The sequence below is a fragment of the Hirundo rustica genome, chromosome 26, assembly GCF_015227805.2.
Source record: "Hirundo rustica isolate bHirRus1 chromosome 26, bHirRus1.pri.v3, whole genome shotgun sequence".
In the NCBI taxonomy this organism is placed as follows: domain Eukaryota; kingdom Metazoa; phylum Chordata; class Aves; order Passeriformes; family Hirundinidae; genus Hirundo; species Hirundo rustica.
In genome coordinates, this window is record NC_053475.1 from 2,305,551 (window position 1) to 2,325,852 (window position 20,302).

Genomic DNA, 20,302 nt, shown 5'->3' on the forward strand with positions numbered 1-20,302 from the left:
CCCCGCCGATAACCCCGTGTTTGCACAGGCGGGTGCCCTCGCTGCCACGGCAGCCCTGGCACTGGCGGCCCCAGCTCCTCGCGGCAGGGCAGCTCCTTCCTTCCCTGTGATTGTTCACCCCTGCACCTGGTCTGGATACCTCTGGCATCTGCCAGGAGAAAGGCAGGACTGTGGCACAGCGTCCTCGGTGCCCGGATCTAGCTGGATCCCAGTGAAGTGGGTGACGTTGCCAGTGCCTGGAGCTGCCCTCCCTCCTGGCACGGGGTGTCACTGCCAAGCCGGCGATGCCGTGCCAGGACATTCAGCCCAGTGGCTGGGGCAGGACATCCCTGTCCTCGTCCTCTCTCCCCCCACTGAAGCCCTCTCCTGCCAGGAAGCTCCTCCTGGCGCTGCTGCTGCCCTGAGCACGGCGCTGGTGTCAGACGGACCCCGGCTCTCCCCAGCTGTGGGTGCTGGGGGTCTCACTTACCCCCTGTGAGCCCCTCGGTGTCCCCGGGACTGGCAGCTCGGGGCTGGCACTGGCTGGGGACGCCGCTGCGCTGCGGCTGCCAGGCTGCTCTGCGTTTCCGGGCAGGTGAGCGGAGCCTGTTTTACCGTGGGGCTGAGCCAAAGTCCACAGGTGATGCCAAGGAGCCGGGAGCACTCCACGCCCGCCCCAGGGCGTGTGCTGGCACCCGGGCTGGCACCGAGAAGGGTTGAGGCCCCACTGCCCCAGGAGGGAGCCCTGGAATCCTGGCCCCGGGCAGAAGCAGGATGGACAGAGACCCGTGGCCACGTGGTGATGGCACCTGGGGGCATCCAGGAAACCCTGGACCTGGGCAGCATCACCCCTCATCGCTTTCCTCCCACCATCCTGGGTGCCACGCACCCCTTTCTCCCCTCATCCTCTGCCCATACAATGAGGGATCAGCAGAGCCCACCCCCAACAGCCCCACCCCAACCCCTCCATCCCCACCCTCCCAAGATCCCCAGCCCAGCCTCCTCCCACCCATCGGCGGCTCCAGGCTGGTTGTTCACACAGTTTATTTGCTCGGTTTGGGTGTTTTACAAACAACGGGGTGGGGAAGGGATGGGGCAGGGAATTCAAACGGTTTCGGCACAAGTGAAAAGCTCGGGGGCACGGGAAGTGCACTTCAGCAGAGCCGGGCGGGGGACAGGGGGGCTGTGGGATGGGGTGGGGGCGATGCCGGGCCCACCGCCCGCTCCTCTCACACCCCGGCCCCGGGGCCTGGTCCTGCTCCCCGCCACGCCAAGGGCCGGACTGGGCTGGGGGTCAAAGCCAACCGAGGGGCAGGGGGTGCCAAGGCAGGAGGGAGCCCCGGCTTGGGGATTGCAGGGCCCAGGGCGGGATGGGGTGGGTGGCCCCCGATGTGGGGTGGCGAGAGGTGACATTGCCCCCGGACTACGGGGGTGGATGCCCTGTGGCACCCAGCCCGTGCCCTGCTCTGCAGCGATGCCCAACAGTGGATGGGGCAGGAGAGACCCCCCCCCTTCCCCTGGCAGTGCCCTCCCAAAGCTCCCCTTCCCCGGCCCTGCCTCTCCCAGAGGCCGTGGGTGCCTGGCTGGGGCTCAGGACAGGGGTGGCACCGTGAGCCCTCCTCCCCTCAGCCCTGCAATGACTCTACTGGGGGGAAAACTGCAGCCTGAGGGACAACTGGGGTGTCATGGGGACAGGGGGGACACTGCTTACACAAGGGGGATGTGGGGGAAGGAAGGGCCATCCTTGGGGGAGCTGAGCCCCATCCCTGGCTGCTCGACCACCGGCGTCCTGGTGGGCTGGACAGCATGGATGCTGCCCCACACGTTTTGGGAGATCCCCGGGGACTTGCCCAGCCTCACAGCAGAAGGAACCCTCTCACACTTGAACAAGGATCCCTGGCTGGTGGCTGCACCCTGCCCAAAGCTCCTGGACAAGTATCAGGGCAGCTGATGTGGGCACTGGGGACCAAAATCCACAGCCCCCACCCGCCCCAGCTGGTCTCAGTGGGGAGAAAACGCTGGTGCTGGTGGTGAAATCCCCACTGAAGGGCCGGGGTGCAGGGTGGGGCAGCAGGGAGGCCGCCCTCTGTGGGACCCCTGGCAGCGCCCAATGCCAGTACTGGGGTGAACCGGGCTGCCCCACTCCCCTGGGGGACCCAATGCTGCAGCCTGGGACCCCAGAACGTGGCTCTGCAAAGCTGCTGCTGCTGAGGGGCAGAAGCAGGAAGGGGAGAGGATGCTGGGCCCTACTCCTGCTGCCACGAGGGAACACGGGACCCCCGCCCCATTCCTGCCCCACAAGGCTGGGACCCCCCAGGTTCCCCTTCCTCGCTGGCACTGCTCCAGGAGGACACGAGCGCTGGCCACAGCACAGTTCAGCCCCCTGGGCTGGCAGAGCCCCGTGGCACCGGCTGGCGGCTGAGATGAGGAGTGGCTGTCACTGCCAGCACCACAGCGAGGGGCTCCAACGCGTGGAGCTGAGCCCAGGAGCGCAGCAGGGCCGGGGGCAGGCTGGGCTGACTCCGCGTGGCCCCAGGCATTACCACAGCCGAGTATCGGGGAGGGGACGCTGCCCTCGATGCCCTTCCCTTGCCTGGACACGCTCTGTCCTTGAGGGCTTTGGGGAGCCCGGGACCGCAGGGAGGAGGACACGAGATGGAGCAGAGGTGTCCACGGGCAGCCAGCAGGGAACAGGCCCAGGGAACAGCGGGAGGGGCTGGCACAGGGCTGGGCCCGACGCCCACCGTGGGCCGCGCCAAGAGCGGGTCCCGCTGGTGGCGGCTCCCGGGGAGTCATCTACGGACACAGCGTCGTCCTCCGACCCCCTGCCCGGCGGCTCCGTCCTCCGACGGCGGGTGGGACAGCGTCGGTGACAGAGGGCAGGGCCCCGGCGCCGGTGGCGGGTGGGGATGAGGCCGGGCCGTGGTGGGGTGGGCGCACTGTGGGGCGAGGGGGGTCACTAATAAATACCACAGGCAGCGCTGGTGGGGGGCGGCACAGGGCTGGCATCGGGCAGGTGGGGCGAGCGTCGCCGCGGCCGCCGCTGCCCGCTGCGGCCCCGGTGGCACCGTGTGGGATCTCCCCGGTTCTGCAGGAAGAGGGTCTGTGTCCGGTGGCGAGCAGGGGCCGGGGCGGAGGGGGCTCGGCGGGGGCTCACATCACCGTGCAGCACTTGCAGCGCTGCTTCTTCACGTCTGTCTCCTGCTCGGCCTCCTTGGCGTCTGTGGCGTTGGCGCCCGGCTTCTGCCCGCCCGCGCCCTCCTCGCCCAGCGGCTGGGCAGCCGCCGGCTCCAGCGCGGTGCCGTTGGGTGGCGTGTGGTCCTTGTGTGCCGGCTCCGGCTTGCTCTCGGCGTCCTCGATCACCACCAGCTCTGCCTTGATGGTGCCCTCCAGCCCCAGCACCTTCTTGGTCTCGTTCTCATCCTCCACGTTCTGGTAGCCCATGAAGATCATGGTGACGGGTTGCTCCTGGCTGGGCTCCATCCCCTCGCCCGGTGGCACCTTGGCTTGCAGCCCCGTGATCTCCCGCCGCGGCGTCGGCTTCTGGCTGCCCGGGGCGCTGCCGCCGCCCTTGCCGGCCTTGGCTGGGGTCTGGCGCCCGGCAGCTTCACTCAGGGTGGCCTCGTCCGCCTTGTGCAGGAGCTCGTCGACCTCGGAGGAGCTGAGGGGGTGGGCCCCGTTCTGCAGGGCCCCGTCCTCGGCGCTCACCGCGTGCACCACTGCGGGGACAAGAGGAGGGAGATGTGAGGGGGGCTCGGGATGGGGGCACAGGATCACCTGGCAAAGCTCCTGCTGGCGTGACCCCCTCAGCCCCGGCTCCTGTGTGGTCAGGGAGCGGCCCCTTCCTCTCTCCCAAGGTCCTGCCACTGAGGCTGGGGCTCCCACAGCATCCCAAGCCTCCCCCTCAGCGGAGCTGCTGCCAGACCCTCTCTCATCACCTGGCTCCTGCCCGACGGCAGCCAGGGAGACCGAAATAAAAGCCCAGTGGAAGGAGCTGTTCCCGAAGCCTCAGGCTCAGCGAGCCCTGCGGGAGGCACGGCTGTTTGCCAGGCCGCTGAGATCCAGCCAAGCTGCCCGTGGCGGGACGGCGTCTGCCGGGACAGCGCCCAGCTCGGCCGGGGCTGACGTGACAGCGGCGGGTCACCACCGCCACCTCACACGAGTGATGCTCGGCAGTTGCTGCCCCACTGCGTCCCCACCACCTCCTCCGGGGCCTGGTGGCCCCGTGCCCTGAGGAGACGGGGCTCTGCCGGCCCGGCGCGCTGTGCCGGCCGCTCGCGGCGCTGGAGGCGGAGATGTGCGTCATGGCCAGGGCGGCCAAGGGCTCGTTGCGTTTTCCACTTGACCTGGGGCGTGACGTGATGGTCGGTGCGACCGCCTCGGTGGGCAGCCAGGGGGTGAGGGACAGCGGCCAGCACGGAGGGGGTTGAATGGGAGCGCTGCGTTTTCCTTGAAGAGGCAGTCGGTCCTCTCAGCCACCACAGTTCCCAGTAAGACACCCCACTTCCACAGCTGGTCCTCGCCACCACGATGGTTCCTTGAGTTTCATGAGGCCCTCTGGAGCAGGTTCCCAGATTTTCCCAAAAGCAGGAGCTGCAGACGGGGACCAGCCCCTAGTGCTGCACTTCTACCACACCCGTCAGCCACGCTCCCCGCTGCCAGCCTGTGGGACAGGACAATGCAGTGCTAGTGCACATCCCCTGCCCATGGGACAGGCTCCTGAGCCTTGGACACAGCAGATCCTCTTCTCTGCTCTCCAGCACTGCAGGGTCACGATGTGCAAACCAGGGCTGGCCCGCCTGGACCATCCACACTGTGCTGCCACGACGATCCTGCGGTCCACTGGACTGGGGCTGGTGAGGGATTGCCCTCACAGAGCTGGCAAAGCTGTCAGGAGCAGCCCCCGCACCTCCTCACCCTGCTGGGACGTTCCAGTGGCCAATCCCTCGTCCCCTGCCCTCGGCTCCTGCCACCGGCCAGCGGCGTGGGCCGGCCCGTACCTTTCAGCTCATCCTCGTACACTTTGACCCCCTGCAGACAGTGGTTCTGGGGGAGCATGGTGGTGCTGGACAGGACCTTGGTCTCCCCTGTCACTCTGTCCTTCTCCACCGTGATCTCCACCGAGTACATGGCTGGGACACAAAGAGGACAGCGCGTGTTACGGCGGCCCTGGCCCTCCCCGAGCCTCGCTCTGCGGCTGGCGGCGGGACGGCGCGTGGCGGGAGCGCTGTGGTGCTCAGCGGTGCTCAGCGGTGCTCAGCGGGGCTCAGCGGGGCTCAGCGGTGTTAGCAAGGCGGCAGCGAGGAGCAGAGAATGGCAGAGGCGGGTGTGACATCCCTGGCACATCCCTCCTCCCAGGACCCCTGGGACCGTGTCCATCCTGGCGCTGCTGGCATCACCTTACCTCCACGGCTGCCGTGGTTCCTGGGCTGAGCCATGTCCGTCTGTCCGGCCAGTGAGCAGCGCTGGCTGTGGGGCCTGGGCCAGGAGCCAGGTTCATGCTCAAGGAGGTGCAGCCCCCAGTGAGGGTGCTGGCGCTGGGACAGCCCCTCTGCCCCCGTGGGATGGGTGATTCTTGGCATCTCTCCTTCCACTCTCGGCCAGTCTCTGCCAGCAGCGGGGTCCCCTCAGCCCTGTGCGCGGTGCTTAGCTCCGAGGATCCCGAGATGGGCTCTGCCTCATGCTGGTGTCGTGGTCTGGTCTGAGCACTGCCCCAAACCAGAGCAAACCCCTCCTGCAGCCCCCCAGCTCAGGCAGCCTGGCCCCGTGTGCCCGGCACTCCGCTGCCTCCCCCCTGCGCAGAGAAGCTGCGAACGGAGCGGGAAGGATGAAACTGGAGCAGAGACACGGAACGGGGCTGAGGTGGAGAGGCCCTGAGCCACGAACCAACCGTGGGGTGGAAGCAAAACCAAACCCTGTGACCGCAATGACGGATGTTCTCTGCCCTGGGCTTGGAAAGGCATCGAGCGGCGCGGCGGGGAGCGGCTGCGGCGGCAGCGAGCCCAGGGCGGTGCGGAGGGGAGGGGGAAGCAGCCTGGAAGGAGCGCTCCTCCCAGGGCAGTGGGCACCTACCCGCCTTCATCATGTCACTGCCTTCCACTGCCTTCATGGGGCTGCTGGAGACCCTCTTGTCAGCTGGAGGTGGAGAGACGACGGCCTGAGCCCAAACGATGGCCCGGTGCGCCCGTGGGTCAGGCCCCAGGGAGGGCAGCGTGTCCCCCCATGGCTGGCACCCGGGACGGGCTCCCCCGCCGCAGGGCACCACTGCCCGGGAGGGGACACGGGGACAGGGCTCTTGTCTGGCTCTCCCCACCCATCTGGCCCCAGGGGATGGCTGGTGCTGAACCACGGCTGAGGGGGATCACGATTCACCTACCCTTAACTGCGCCCAGGGGACTCTGCAAAAGAGAAGGGAGAGGTTATAGGAGCTTCTGGGATCCATCACAGACCTGCTGCCTGCACAGCCACCCCCCACACACCCCCACCGGGGCCGGGGACCCCCACCCCACCGCTGGCTGCCCATGGCCAGCAGCCGTGCCCACCTTCTGCGCATTGGGGACAGCCTCAGCCTTCTCCTCCTTGGCTGCTGCCTCCACCAGGTTCTCCTTGGTGGAAGCCACTGAGCTGCTGTTCTCCAGCGTTTCCAGCTCCTTCTCCAGCCTGCAGGGAGAGTCAGGGCTGAGGGAAGCGTGGGACAGGTAACTGTGGTGCAGGCAGCCACAGCAGACCTGTGAACGCAGCCCAGCAGCACAGTGCAGGGGAGAGGGCAGACAGAGATTGTCCCTGGGCTCACAAGGGGCAGGGACAGACCCTGGCATGGCTGTCACCGCCTCTGTGCAGGGGAAAAGCCAAGGGGTTCAGCACCGAGTGGAGGGCAGAGACCCCACCACAGGCACAGGGCAGCGGGGCCGACCCCTGCACACTTCTGGTCCCCTTGGTGGCCAGAGCGAGGCTGCTCCATCATCCTTCTGCTCCTGCACGCGTCCCTCGAAACCTGGCTGAGTTTTCCACGAGGGCAACCTCCTGTTCTCAGGCACCAGCCTGGCGGCACAGCCCCACTGCGGTGTCGCAGAGGTCCGGGGAGTCCCCATGGATTGGCAGAGTGGCAGCAGCTGCCCCCGGCAGGGCTCCCCCGGGCTCCTCACCCGGCGCCGGCCGAGGAATGCACCGCGCCATTAGCCGGACACAAAGGCCCCTTCGTGCCTGACCCCTCTCTGCACCGATGCTCGGTAATTAGCGGCACCACCGTGACTGATTGCATTCCTGCTGCGCTGCCGGGACACCTCCGAGCCGAGCCGGGGCTCCGGGCCCCCGCCTGCGGCTGCCCAGGGACCAGGGGGCTGGGCAGGGGCTGAGCCATCGCCCCTCTCAACCTCTCCCGCGCTCCTTCCCAAGGACTGGGCCAACACCATGAGGACAGAAGTCTGTGGGAGCCAGCACCCTGCCATCAAGGGTGCTGGGCACCGAGCAGCCCCCCGGGATCCCAGCCCGGGGCCCCCCATGCTGTGGTTCCCACTGAAACCCGACACAGAGGCAGAGCGCGGCCGGGGATGACCATGCTCAGAGGCTGGACAGGGTTCAGGGTGCAGGGTGAGCCCCAGCAGCACCGTGGGACATCTCCTCTCCCAGCAGCTCCAAGCTCAGCGTACCCTGCCTCGTACCCAGCACATGGGATCGAGCTGAATCTCAGCACCCGCCTGCCCAGGGGTCTCTGGAGGGACGTGGGTGCTCTCTAACTGCACCCCAATATCCAGCCCCGCACTGGCCCCGTTACCTCTGGATGGTTTCCTCCAGCTCCTTGGTCTTCACCTCATCCTCCTGCATCTGCTTCTTCATGGCCTCTTCCTCCTCGGAGGCAGAAGCTGGGGCCCCCTCCAGGAGCCATCTCTCCCGCAGAGCCTTGGACTGGGGAGCAGAGGGGGGGTCACGGTCCTGCCCTCCCCAGCCGGGGGCTCCCCGGTGCAGGGGGAGCCGGGGGGTCCCGGGGGATCCTCACCTTGAGATGCTGCAGCTGCCGCCTGTCATCCTCGAGCTGCCGCCTTTTGTTCTCGATCTCCGTCTGACGCTTCCGCTTCTCCTGGAGGGACGGGAGCGGCGGGGCCGGGGTCGGCACGGGGAGGGGGTGGGCGCAGGGCACGGCCGGCCAGGGAGGAGCGGGGCCAAGGGGCTGCCCTCGGGGACAGGGGTTTGCGGGACCAGCCTTGGGAACACCCCACAGCAAGCCCGGCATCGCGTCCCTGCCCTGCCTGGGACAAACTGAGGCATTGAGAGTGTAGAGAAATTGGGGCAGAGCCTGGGCTCCGTTCACCATCTCCAAACGTCACCTTCCCCTCGGCCGGCCCCACCGAGCGAGCTGCCAGCGCGGGGGGGAAAGAGCAGCCCCCGCCGCCTCTACCTCGTCCCCCCCTCCCCGCCACCCGTCCTGGGGCTGCTCCAGATCATTTCAGCAGAGTCAGACCCAGCCCGGACGCGTCACCCGGCGCTTTCTCCTCGGCTCCAGAACAATTTGCCCTTTGTGCGGCAGAGATCGGCCGGTTGCCGGCGGGGCCGGGCAGTGGGGCTGCCGTGGGGCAGCAGTGGGTCCAGCCAGCCCCGTGCCCCGCTCTGTGCTGGGAGGGGTTGCTCAGCGGGGCCCCCGACTGCTCGCTAATTAACGCAATTACTAGTGCCCATGGCTGGAGAGCACCATCCTCAGCCCTTCCTGGGGAAGAGGGGGGGAGGGAATCATCGCTCATTTCCCTCGCTTGCGGCTCGTCAAGGCGCTGCTTCGTTAATTAAACCTCCCGGCTGCCTGTTGCTTGCTCTGTCCCTGTTTCAAGCCGCGCCGGCTCTGACAGCCCAGGAGGAGCTCCCACAGGGACACGCTGGCACGGGCCGTTCTGGGCCCTGGTTCAGCTGCTGGAGACCCCCTGTCTGTGGCTGAGCACCTGCGCCCTCGTCCCCGCTGGTGCCTGCCCCGTGGGCTGCAGGTGATGTCGTGGGGACGCTGCCCCGAGCAGGGACTCACCGCGATGGCCTGCAGCCTCTCCTGCTGAAGGGTGCTGGCCTCCACGACCCTGCGGAGAGCAGAGAGCAGCTGTGAGGAGTGACACCGGCGGCAGGTGACCGGGACAGCGTGCAACCGGCAAACCACGCGCGGACAAAGGCTGAGCCCTTCCCTTCTACCGGCTGTTTCCTCCTCGCCACCCCGGAGCCAAGCGCCCCTCACCGCGTGGCTCGACCCCTTGGCTCCTCTCCTGCCCAAATCCCCTGGGACAGGCGCCTTTCCCAGCACCTGGAGGACTCATCTGATGCAGCCCCACTCCTGCCTTGGCGCAGATGGAAACCATGACCACGGAGGGGCTGGATCGGGACGCTCCTGGCCGCCCCTGCGTTCCAATCTGGCTCACGCTTTCCATTCCAAGCCCGCTCCTTGGCTGCTGACACCTTTCCCAGACAGTGACCTTTCCGGGCTGTGCACGCAGGCACACGCACGCACATGTGCACAGACGCACTCAGGCACACACAGAGACACACTCAGACGCGCTCAGACACACTCAGAGACACACTCAGACACGCTCAGACACACTCAGAGACGCACAGAGACGCGCACACACACAGACACACCCATGACAACAGGCTCTGCTCCCCATGGCATCCGTGTTCCGGGCCCAGCACCTGCCTCTGCAGCCGTGCCGGGGATGCTGCCGGTGGCCTGGCACGACTCTCCCAGGCTCACCCAGCTCCGGAGCGCTGTGAGGAGGGGTTATCCCCCATCCCCGCAGCCCTCCCGTGTCCCCATGGCGCGGTGACCCCGGCCAGTCCAAGCAGCAGCGCAGCCCCCGGGCCTGGCAAGAGCCCCCGCGTCCCGGAGCACCAGGTGCAGGCTCAGTGCCGGGAGCCGCAGTGGGGCCGGCTGGGAGCGGGATGCTCCAGCGCCACAGGAGCTGCTGGCTTCGAGCCAGACGGTGCTAACGAAGCGCTGAGCTGTGGCGGTAATTAGGGTGGGAGGCACTGAGGTACTGTCAGGCGATGGATCATCCCCGCTTGCTTCCTAGAGCGAGGGACAGGCAGGTGGACTCGGTGCTCCCGGGAAGGGAGTTTGCCGAAGGTGGTTTTACAAGCGGGGTGGGCTCAGGGTGCTGAGGCCTGTACATGGCACCCTGGGCTCACCTCATATGCCATGGGCTCCCCAAGGGCTTTCTCACGACTCAAGCGGGCTCTGCAGGCTGAGAGGAGCCCCTTCCCCTGCCTGCTCCCTCCTCGAAGCCGGCGATTAACCGTGAGCTGCTCAGAGCCGCCGTCCTCCCCTCACCCCACACCCTGGGGATCCCTGCGATGCGCAAAATCCAGGCCAGGAAAACAAACGGGGAAGGTGTCGCTTTTGTGGTGGTTATTTTGGTGCCGTTTGCTGCGACCGTGCTGCAGGCGCACGGCACCACGCTCACCCCCGTGAGACCCTCAGCAGCCCCACAGATCCAGGGCTGCCCATCATCCTGGGCTCCCTCCTGCTCTGGGGCCACAGGTCCCCTCAGTCCAGCCCTTGGCACCCCACGCTCACAGGGCGTTGAACTGGGCCCTGTTTCTCTCCTGGATCTTGCCCTGTTTGACGGATCCAAACTTTTACAGCATTCCTGAAACATTCTGTTCTGCTTTTCCTCCCTCCTCCATCCTCTTTTATTTTCCATTATTTGCTACAGCCTCCACATTCCCAGGTCAGACGCCAGGAATCTTCCCGGCCCAGCAAAAACAGGCTGGGTGCCCCTCGCTGCAATCTCCCAGCCTGCTCAGACCCTGCCCTGAGAGCTCTGATCCATCCAGGGGGGGCTGAGCGGGGACCACCCCGGCACCCCCAGCCCCAGGCGCTGAGGTGGAGGCAGGGGGGGGTCCCCCGCTCCCCAAAATGCCCATCCTGCCCGCCGTGACCTGTGTCTGGGGTGGGTGTGACGGGGCCCCGCTGCCGCCGGCCCTTGTGACTGATGAAGGCGGCTCCCTGGCAATGGTTCCCTGGCAACGGCGCTATGGCAACGGCGCTCCGGCAACGGGCGAGGGCCAGGGGATGCGGGGGGATCCTCGAGGGGATGCGGGGGGATTCTGGTGGAGGCGGAGGGACCGCGGGGCCCCCCCCCCCTCCAGGGGCTGGGATGCCCTCACCAGGCCTGGCACCCCAGCAGCACCAGCGGGCCAAAGCCGCGGCATCGCTGGGACCTCCTTAGGGGTTCTGGTGCTCCCGATCCATCCTGGGTGCCGGCGAGGGTGGGAAGGGGATCCCGAGCTCCTCAGGAGCCACCAGCCCAGACAAAGAGCAGGGAGAAGGAGCAGGGACATGGGGAATGACGCCCTGGGAGCTCCCAGCAGCGGTCCCCGGGCCCGAGGCCCGACCCACACACACGTGTGAGCACACACGCGCCCGTGCTCTGCCTTGGCTCTCCAGCTCTTTCCAGCCCTGCTGATGCTGCCGTTTCCCACCATCACAAGGGAAGCCCGTGACCTTTTGTCTCCTCCCGCCTGACATGAAACAATAATGTTTATTTGCCTTCCTCCGTTTTTTCCCATTAGCTCATCCAAATGTGTGAAGAGCCGTTTCAAGCTGCTCCTCTGCTCCCCTGACCTCTCCTCCCTCCCCACCCGCTCAGCTCCAAGCTGGGGGAATCCAGGAGAACGCCCTGCACGGGCACCACCCCTGTACAGGTCCAGGCTCTGTGGCAGAGGCAGCAATCGAGGGATCAGCAGCGATTTCCAGCACCATCCCCGTGCCAGGAGCAGGGCCCGGAGTGAGGCGGCCGTGGGGAGGCTGCGGAGCTCTGTCACAGAGCCATTTCCAGTGGGGCCGGCATCGAACGCGCCCGATGGCAGGCGCGGGAGGGAAGGGAGGGGAGGGGGCTGCAGCCGCCGGGGGGCCGCCGTGCATCGACCATGAAGGGAAATGCATCAGCCAGCTCGGGCGAGGATGGCTGGAACGAGCCGCGTGCCCGGCGCTGGATGCGGACCCTGCTCGGGTCCCGCTACAGAGGGGCTGCTCCTTGCCCTGCCCCACAGCGTGGCTGCCTCCTCCTGCTGCTGCTGCATCACCCCAGCGCCCATCCCACTCCTTCCAGCTGCCTTCCCCGTGCTCCCACTGCCTGCGCAGCCCCAGCCATCGCCACTGCCCGGGGAGGGGACAGGGGCAGAGGGAGGCGGGGGGGAGGAGATGGCAGCCCCAGGCTCCCGAAAACGCAGATGCATTAGAGCAAGCAGAGCTGCCTGATTGATTCTTCGGGCTGAGACGTGGGCTGGGAGTGCCAGGAGAAAATGGATCCCATGAATATTTGATGAACGCAGGCTTGAGGAGGGAGTTTGATTGGAAAATTACAGATCTTTCAAACAATGGTTCAAGTGCCCTCCAAACACTTGGGTTTCCAGTTAGAGGAGCAAGGCTCCACCAGGAAACTCCCCTCACCATTCATGAATGAGAGTGGAGCCGCTCCCCACCCCCAGGAGCCCCGGCAGGCCAGGACAGGCAGTCCTGGCGCTGGCCAGGATGTGGCACCTGTCTCCTGTCACCAGCCATCCCTGGGTTCCTGCTCCTGCGCGGCGGCGCTTTCCCGCAGCGGTGCCATGAGCACAGGCACGCATGATGTTCCAAGGAAGCAGCAGGAAGGTGGATCCAGGGCAGCCCTGACACCCACGGGGAGCTCAGTCCTCGGCGCCAAGCCCAGGGGCTGGGCCCAACCCACGTCCAGCCGTGCTCCGTCAGGAAACACCTGTCTGGGGCAGGATCCACCCGGCTCCTCTCCCTCCTCCGGGCTCATCCTTGGCCCTGACAGTGGCTCCTGTCTGGGACCTGGGGGCTGCTTGTCTCCGGGTGGAGTGAAGAGACTCACGAATCTGGGCTGTGCCTCCGCTCAACTCCGTCCCAGGGCTCGGCACCTCCTCAGCTTTCCTGCGGCACCTCCGCTGCTGGAGCCCCGGCTCGGCTCCCAGCACGGCTCCCGGCACCGCTCCAGCCCCATGAACCCCCACCCCCCTGGGGAAAGGGGCTGTTTCTGGCCAGGAAGCAGGAAAGCCAACACCAGCAGCTTCCCAGGAAACCTGTTCCAGTTCCTCCCTGCAAGGCAGGTCCAGCCGAGAGGCCCCGTCATGCAGCCGAGCTCTGAACCCCGTCATTTGCCAGCCCCATGGAGGGCTGGGTGCTGCTGTGGGGTCATCTGTGCTGGAGCTTTATGGCCTCCTCTGGGACAGCTGAGAAGGGTGAGAGCTCTGCTCCTCCAGCTGCACACAGGGACAGGACAGACCTGAACCCTTCTGGTTCCTTGCACGTGGCCAGGAGGCAGCGGGGTCTGGCCTGGGTTTCACTTCTCCCTGGATGCCAGCAGAGAGCAGGGTGTTGAGTCCCATCCTAAAGGACTCACGGGTTATTTCCCAGGCAGAAATCTCCCTCCTCCCCCTGGGTGCAGCTGTCAGCTTTGGATCAGGGTTGGGAAGGCAGGACCAGGAGAATCCTCGCTCCAAGGAGACCCCCAAAGCCAAGGAGAGAGCAGCGACTGAGACAAACCACCAGAGCAGCCCGATGTGAGATGCAGGATCCCCAGCTGCTCACAAGCGCTGACAACAGCGGGAGCAGAGAGCACAAGAGCAGCTCCAGTGGGACCAGCACGGCCTTTACCAGAGTTGAAAAGTTTCTGCCAAACCTCCCCGGGCACTAGTGGATTGTGGCAGCCAGGACCCTCCTCCAGCACTGCCCGTGCCAAGGCAAAGCAGGAGCCAGGGCAAAGGCAGCAGTGCCCGCCCCATCACCCGCTGGCTGCCACAGAGCCGGGCCAGCAGCAGGGCAGCGCCTCGCCACGTCCCCAGCTGCCGTGGGACCCTCCTAATCCTCCATCCCCACGGCCAGGCTAGGGAGCTGTGCGGCTGGAGGGGTCCTGTGGTTTTGTTTCATGGCTGCGCCCCCCCACTCGGGGTCACTCGCAGAGTTTCACTCGAAAGGAAGAGACGTTGGCAGTGTATGGAGCTTGGAGGGGAAACCCTTTGCACCCCTCCATGGGCCCTTGCTGGGAGGGTTGGTCCAGAGCAGAGTGAATGTGGAGCCACCATCCTGTGCAGCACCATGCCCCACCTCAGCCCCAGCCCCAGCCGCCTCTGCCCCAGGAGAGCCCGAGCCCAGCCCGGCAGCTCCTCACCCCCTCCCCAGGGCACGTCACACCCCTCAGCTCTGCCCTTCCCCTGGCTGCTGCCTTTTGGCAAATCACGCCCGTTTTCCTCCCCAAAGAGGCTCTTTCCTGCAGGGACTCTGGCGCCGTGGAGCTGCCCGGAGCCTTGGCCCTGCCCCTGGCCCCTCCAGGAGCACCGGGAGCCACTCTGCCTCCCCAGTCCCGCAGCTGCTGCGCCCCAATCTCCAAAACACCCCCGCTGGTGCCCCCAGCTCAATTCCAGCCCCAAATCAACCAGAGCCCACCCTGGCCTCAGGACACCCCGACCCCACCCCTTGCAGTGCCCCATGGCCTCTGGGGGCTCCCAGGTGGGACACAGGCAGTGGTGACAGGGACCTGTTGAGCACCTGCTGCCTCAGTACTGGCGATAAATGGATCCGTGCAAGGTGAGGTGCCCACGAGGAGCAGAGGGTGGCTGACCCCGGGCTGCCTGGGTGCCCCAGGAACTGCCAAACCCAGGCGGTTGTTGGGGTGTTCACCACGGTGGGGACCAGTGCCAGGGGAGGGAAGGAAAGGGAAGGAAAGGCCTGAGACAGGGCCAGCGCTGCCTTCCAGCGCCTCGAGCAGCCCCCCGGCCCTGGACCCTCCTGGCACCAGCCGCTGGTGCCCCTAAAGGGACCAAACCAGCGCACGGGTAGGACAGCCGGTGGCCGCAAGCCCCTAGTGGCCTCTGCCTGTTCCGTCCTTCCCACACCCGCCCCAAGCTCCGGTCAGGGCCCCACCGCCGCACACAAAGGATGAGGCCGGGGTCGGAGAGCGTCCGTCTGTCCGGACTTCCCCGCTGGGACCCCGGTTCATGAGGATCCCCTGGCCGCAGCCCGTTCCCTGGGCTGGGGGTGAAGTGCGGGGAGGGGTCCGCAGCTCTTTCCACCCACTCACCCCACCGCACGCAGCGGCAACAACAGGTTCAAAACACAAAAATAAACGCCCTCCCCACCCCCCCCCCCGCTTCCTGCACCGCTGCCAGCCCCGACACCCCCCGCACCCTCTGCACCCCCCGCACCTTCTGCACCCCCTGCACCCACACCGGGGGCTCCGCCGCTGCCCCCCGAGCCGGCCCTCCGGCACCCCACGGCGGGGCAGGGGCCGGGGAGGGGCCGCACCTGCTGAGCGGCACCGGCGGGAAGGAGGCCCCGGAATCGGGGTCCCGGGCCCCAGATCCGAGGGGATGGGAGCTCCCGGTGTTGGGGTCCTCAGCTCCAGTATCTGGCGGGATGGGAGCCCCCGGTTTTGGGGTCACAAGCCCAGGAACGGGGGGGATGCGAGCCCCACCCCCGGTTTTTTGGTCCCAAGCCTCAGCGTAGGGGGGTGCGAACCTCTAGAACTGGAGTCCTGAATCCCCAGAATCAAGGGGATGCGAGCCTCCGTTTTTGGGGTGCTGAATGCCCGGGAGCAGGGGGATACGAGACCCCAGGTTCGGACTCCCCAACCCCGGCATCGGGGGTGTACTAGCCCCCGGTACGAGCTCCGTGAGCCGGCGCAGCGAGCTTCCCTCAGCCCCGGTGCGAGGGTCCCGAGCCCCCGCTCCCCGCTCCCCGCTCCCCCCCTCCCCGGTACTGCGGTCTCAGCCGGCGGGGCCGGTGGGGGCTGCGGCCCGGTGCCGGGGTCCCGACGAGGCTCCGGTACTCACTCCATGGTCCCGGCGGCGGCTCCGGCGGGGGCGGGGGAACGGCGGAGCGGGGCCGGCGGCCGCCGGCGTCCCGGCGCTCAGGGCCCGGCGGGCGGCGGCATCCCCGGCGGGGCTGCGGGATGCGCAGGGATGTCGGGACCGCGCCGGTGCTCCCGCCTCCCTCCCGCACAGCTCCGTCTGCCGGGCGCGCCCCGCCACTGCCGCCGCCCAGCATCCGGCCTCGGGGCGCGCCGGGGTTGCTGCTGCTCCTGGGGGTCTCGGCTGGGTCCCGGCCTCGCCACCGCCGCCACCCATCACCCGGTCTCGGGGGTCCCGGGAGCTGTGGCAGCTGCTGGGGGTCCCGAAGCGGGTGCTGGCTGTGCAGTGCCCGGTGCGGGGCGGGTTGGAGGGGCTGCGTTCACAGCCCATCCGTGGAAGCAGCCGCTGTCAGTGCGTAACCCCCTCCTGTGAATGCAGCCACGCCGTCCTGTCCCATTTCAGGGGGGGCAGGACGACTCTTTGCTCCCCCTTTCCGCTCCCCCGTTTCCCAACCCAACGGCCATGATGGGTAAACTGCCACAGGAAGCCCTGAGCCACCCTCCGTTGGGAAATCTGCCCGCTGCCCTGCCAGAACTCTGCACTCGGCCCCGAGGCAAGCCTGGCTCTGCAGTGGGGGTCAACATATCCCCCCATCCCCATGCTCCCCACCCCCTCCACCCCTTTTTTGCATTCCGAGCTGATGCAGAACAGAGGGAGGAAACTGCCCTTCTGCCCACGGCACCACCCCAGAGCTGCTGGGGCGCTGGAGGGGCTGATGGAGGGGTCGGATGGGAGCACAGCACAGTCCCTGTGTCACCCACAACAGTCCCGGGGACACTGTCGAGTCTGAGAGATGTGCTGGGGCCCCGCTGCTGCCACCTCCCTGCGGAGAGGGCTTTCATCTCGCTCAGCTCAAGGCACAAGAGTCAGGGCTGAGAAGCTGCTCTGCTCCCTATCTCCCACTCCGGGGAAAGCTGCACGGAGCTGCCAGGGCCCCCGACCCCCTGAATTGCACAAAGCAGCAACAGCCGGGGAGAAGGAAGCAGGAGGGAAATACCCGCCCGCATCCCAAGGCTCAGCCCCTGGAGGGATTTTAGCACCCCGCACCCCGAGCAGCCCCAGCGGTGGTGGCAGTGGCCCGCTCTGTGCCACCATGGTCACAGCTGGGCTCTTCGTCCTCAGCCTGGCAGGCTCCATCCTGCTCCCAGCTCTGGCCCCGGCAGGTAATGAGAGAACTGGGGTGACACGGCAGATCTCCAGGGTGGGAGGTAGGAACCCTGGACTCCCCTGTGGCACAACCATCACCTGCACCCACCAGGCACCCAGGGGAGCCAGATCATCGGGGGAAAGGCGGCAGCACCCCATTCCCGGCCCTTCATCGCCTCCATCCAGATGGACGGGCAGCACGTCTGCGGGGGCTTCCTGGTGTGGCCCAAGTGGGTGATGACAGCTGCCCACTGCCTCATTCCCAGGTGAGCCTCGTCCCCACGTGCCCCCTGGACATGGCGTGTGTCCCCTTCTAACCAACAAGCCCCTCTCCCCAAGCTGCCCCCTCCCACCTGTGCCCCTCTGGAGTGCCCCTGGCCATTCCCCCCTCCCCGGTGGCCACCAGCCACAGCAGCGCCCGCTCAGCCCCGCCCTGGCCGCAGGCGCAGCCCCTCCGTGCGCGTGGTGCTGGGAGCCCACCGGCTGCAGGAGCCCGAGGAGTCCCAGCAGATCTTCAGCGTGGCCGAGTCCATCGCCCACCCGCTCTATAATCCCCGTGCCGTGGACAACGACATCCGCCTGCTCCAGGTGAGTCTGCGCTGGGCAGCCGGTGGCCGGGCAGTGGGGTGCTCCACGGCCCTGGGGTGCCAGAGGGAGGTGGGTGCCCCACAGCCCCGGTGTGTCAGAGGGAGGTGGGGTATCCCACGGCCCTGGGGTGTCAGAGGAGATGGGGTGCCCCACGGTCCTGGGGCGCAGGAGGACATGGGGTGCCCCATGGCCCCGGGGCACTGGAGGGAGCTGGGGTATCCACAGCCCCGGAGCACCGGGAGGGAGGTTGGGCGCCCCACGGCCCCAGGGCACCGGGAAGGAGTGGGGTGCCCCACGAGGGGCCGAGCCGACACTAGATGTCAGTGCTTCTCCGGAGAAGCAGGACCGCGCCGTGGGGTGTGATGGAGGCACTGCGGACACACCGACCCCGTCCGGGCCAGCAGCTCCGTCAGGCGGTCTCTACAGCAAACTGGGACCAGTGCAGAGGGGCTGAGAGGGAGGGGCCCAGCCTCTGAAGAGGGACGGGCAGGGCTGGGAGGGTCAGCGGGAGCGGTGAGCTGGGGTGCGAGGGAGAACCAGGCAGGAGCGGCTGGGGGGGGCTCTGCCCCAGCAGCAAAGCCACCCACGCCCTCGCTGCCCACCCAGCTGAACAGATCGGCCACGCTGAACCAGTACGTGAAGCGGATCCGCCTGCCCTCGCCTCACATCGACCTGAGGCCCGGCACCGTCTGCTACGTGGCGGGCTGGGGGGACACCTCCAACTTCGGAGACCAGCCCACCGAGCTGATGGAGACCAACACCACCATCGTCAAGCGGAGCCTCTGCCGGACGCTGTGGAGGGGCAAGGTCTCGGCCAACATGCTGTGCGGGGCCAGCCGCAACACCACGCTGCAGGGTGTCTGTGCCGTGAGTGCGCCCCTGACCCCGTGCCCCTCGCTGTTCCCCGCTGGGAGAGCCTCAGGTCTCCCTCCCACCCCCTCATTTTGCAGGGTGACTCCGGGGGACCGCTGGTCTTCAAGAACAAGGTTTATGGCATCGTCTCCTTCTCTGGGGAGAGATGTGGGGATCGCCGGTACCCCGACATCTACACCAAGATCTCCAACTACATTGGCTGGGTGCACCACACTGTGCGAGGGTTCCGCCGTCGGAAGGGGTGGCCGAAGCCCTAAGGTGGCTGGGAGTCCCGGGGGCAGGCGGGCTGTGGGAAGAGGGGCCGAGATGTCTCAGGGGAGGGGAGAAGAGGGCCAGAACTTCCACATCCTCCATCTGTGGAGAGGCTGGGAGCTGAGCCTCATGGCTGCTTGACCCCGGTCTCTGCCCATTGGCAAGGGGTATTATGCACCCCCTGCGTTACACCAGAAGCCCCTCGTGCATCCTCTCGCAGCGCCAACATTTACCTTCCCCAATAAACCCTCAGTCCCCATCCCGCTGCCCCCGCTCTGTGTTTTGGTCCCCCCCTGCCTTGCCCCAGAGGAGAGCCCGGATCTGCACCCAGGTGCTGCCACCCCAGAAGCATCCCCAGCTGCCTTCCCGCCGGGGTGTGGCTCCCCATCCCATCCCGTCCCACCCCGTCTCATCCCATCCCGCCTCATCCTGTTCCATCCCGTCCCACACCGCACCCTCCCCACCGCGCGACGTGACCCCCCCCAAGGAGGGGAACCACAGACAGCCCCCGGGGGCAGGCGGGCTCCCAGCTGCGCTGGGCTGGCCGGGCCCGCAGGGATCCCGTCGGGAGCCTCACCCGCCTCCCCCGCGCACAGACGGGAGCTGGGTGCCCGCAGTGACCGGCAGACGTGTGCCGAGCCGCTGCTGGCTCTCAGCTGAGACACGCGTGGCTCTGCCCGCTGTCTCCGGGGACAGACCCAGACGTTCCCTGCCCTGCTCCCGGCTGTTTGTTTTATCTGCAAATTGCCGGCACGCCGTGGCCGCTGCGGGGCCTTGCGCCGGGTCGGGAGATGCAGAGCCGCAGGCATCGGTGGCCTCGGGGACATCCAGCAGAGGACAGACCCCTGCCAGGCTGCCAGCCTCCAAAGAAGCCCCAAATCCCAGCGCGGTGCTGGCAGCGACAGCGCGGGGCAGAGACCCCCTGGAATGCCGGGACACGACTGCCAGCCGCAGGGCATCCGCGATGGCAGGGAGCCTGGAGAGCCGGCGCCTGTCCCGGCTTGTCCCAGACCACCCAAAAACCGGTGGGAAGGCGGCGCCTGACTCACAGCCGTGTTTTGGAGGCTGAAATCTCCCGCTCATCGCAGGAGCTGCCGTTGCCGCCGCAGCCCGTGCCCGCGGGCTCGGCACGGAGCCACCCGCCAGCCGCTGCGGGCACCAAACCCTGCGGCGGGGCGGGCAGCGCCGGCAGCTGCCGGGGGCAGGGAGCGCTGCGGGCGGCCGCGGAGGAACCCAGGCCACACACCACCGCCTGTGGTGACACCTAGCAAGGCGTGGGCAGTGTTTTGAGAACTCCTGGGCAGCCGTCCCCAAAAGCAGGGGGACACCGCTGAGCTGGGAGGGCAGGGAGGGGATGTAGGAGAATCCCCCATGCCCGCCCCGGGTTCTCTGAGATGTCTTTTCCAATCTAAACGGTTCCAGGATTCTCTGTGATGGGCTCCCGGGCTGGTCACGGCTCTGAGGGGATCGGGCAGGGGTCAGGGGGCTGTGCCGTGCCGGCCCCCGGCACAGGGGATGCGGCCGAGGGGGATCCGGCAGCAGTTCCCGTGGAGCTCAGCAAGCCAAGCCGCAGGCTGCTGCCCGGGAA

The 20,302-nt window shown here is 67.5% G+C and overlaps 2 protein-coding genes across 4 annotated transcripts; one reads left to right on the plus strand and one right to left on the minus strand.

Annotated features, from left to right (window-relative positions):
- Window positions 1–1,006: 1,006 nt before the first annotated feature.
- On the minus strand, window positions 1,007–15,848 carry PALM (paralemmin). 3 transcript variants are annotated; one of them, XM_040086862.2, is made up of 9 exons: window positions 15,778–15,848; window positions 8,987–9,035; window positions 7,976–8,056; window positions 7,754–7,884; window positions 6,522–6,639; window positions 6,356–6,377; window positions 6,052–6,114; window positions 4,980–5,111; window positions 1,007–3,698 (listed from the first exon to the last, which is right to left on the minus strand). In XM_040086862.2, exons 1-9 carry the CDS (start codon window positions 15,780–15,782, stop codon window positions 3,133–3,135), a joined length of 1,167 nt encoding a protein of 388 aa, XP_039942796.1. In that variant the 5' UTR covers window positions 15,783–15,848; the 3' UTR covers window positions 1,007–3,132. The 3 variants fall into 3 exon arrangements, with proteins under 3 accessions (XP_039942796.1, XP_039942797.1, XP_039942798.1); XM_040086863.2 differs by lacking the exon at window positions 4,980–5,111; XM_040086864.2 differs by lacking the exons at window positions 4,980–5,111; window positions 6,052–6,114.
- A 469-nt stretch (window positions 15,849–16,317) lies between these two features.
- Window positions 16,318–18,719, plus strand: PRSS57 (serine protease 57). Its single transcript, XM_040086490.1, is given in 7 exon segments — window positions 16,318–16,358; window positions 16,818–16,887; window positions 16,889–17,018; window positions 17,114–17,267; window positions 17,445–17,589; window positions 18,196–18,456; window positions 18,540–18,719. Coding segments are annotated over 7 exon segments (981 nt in total).
- Window positions 18,720–20,302: the final 1,583 nt, after the last annotated feature.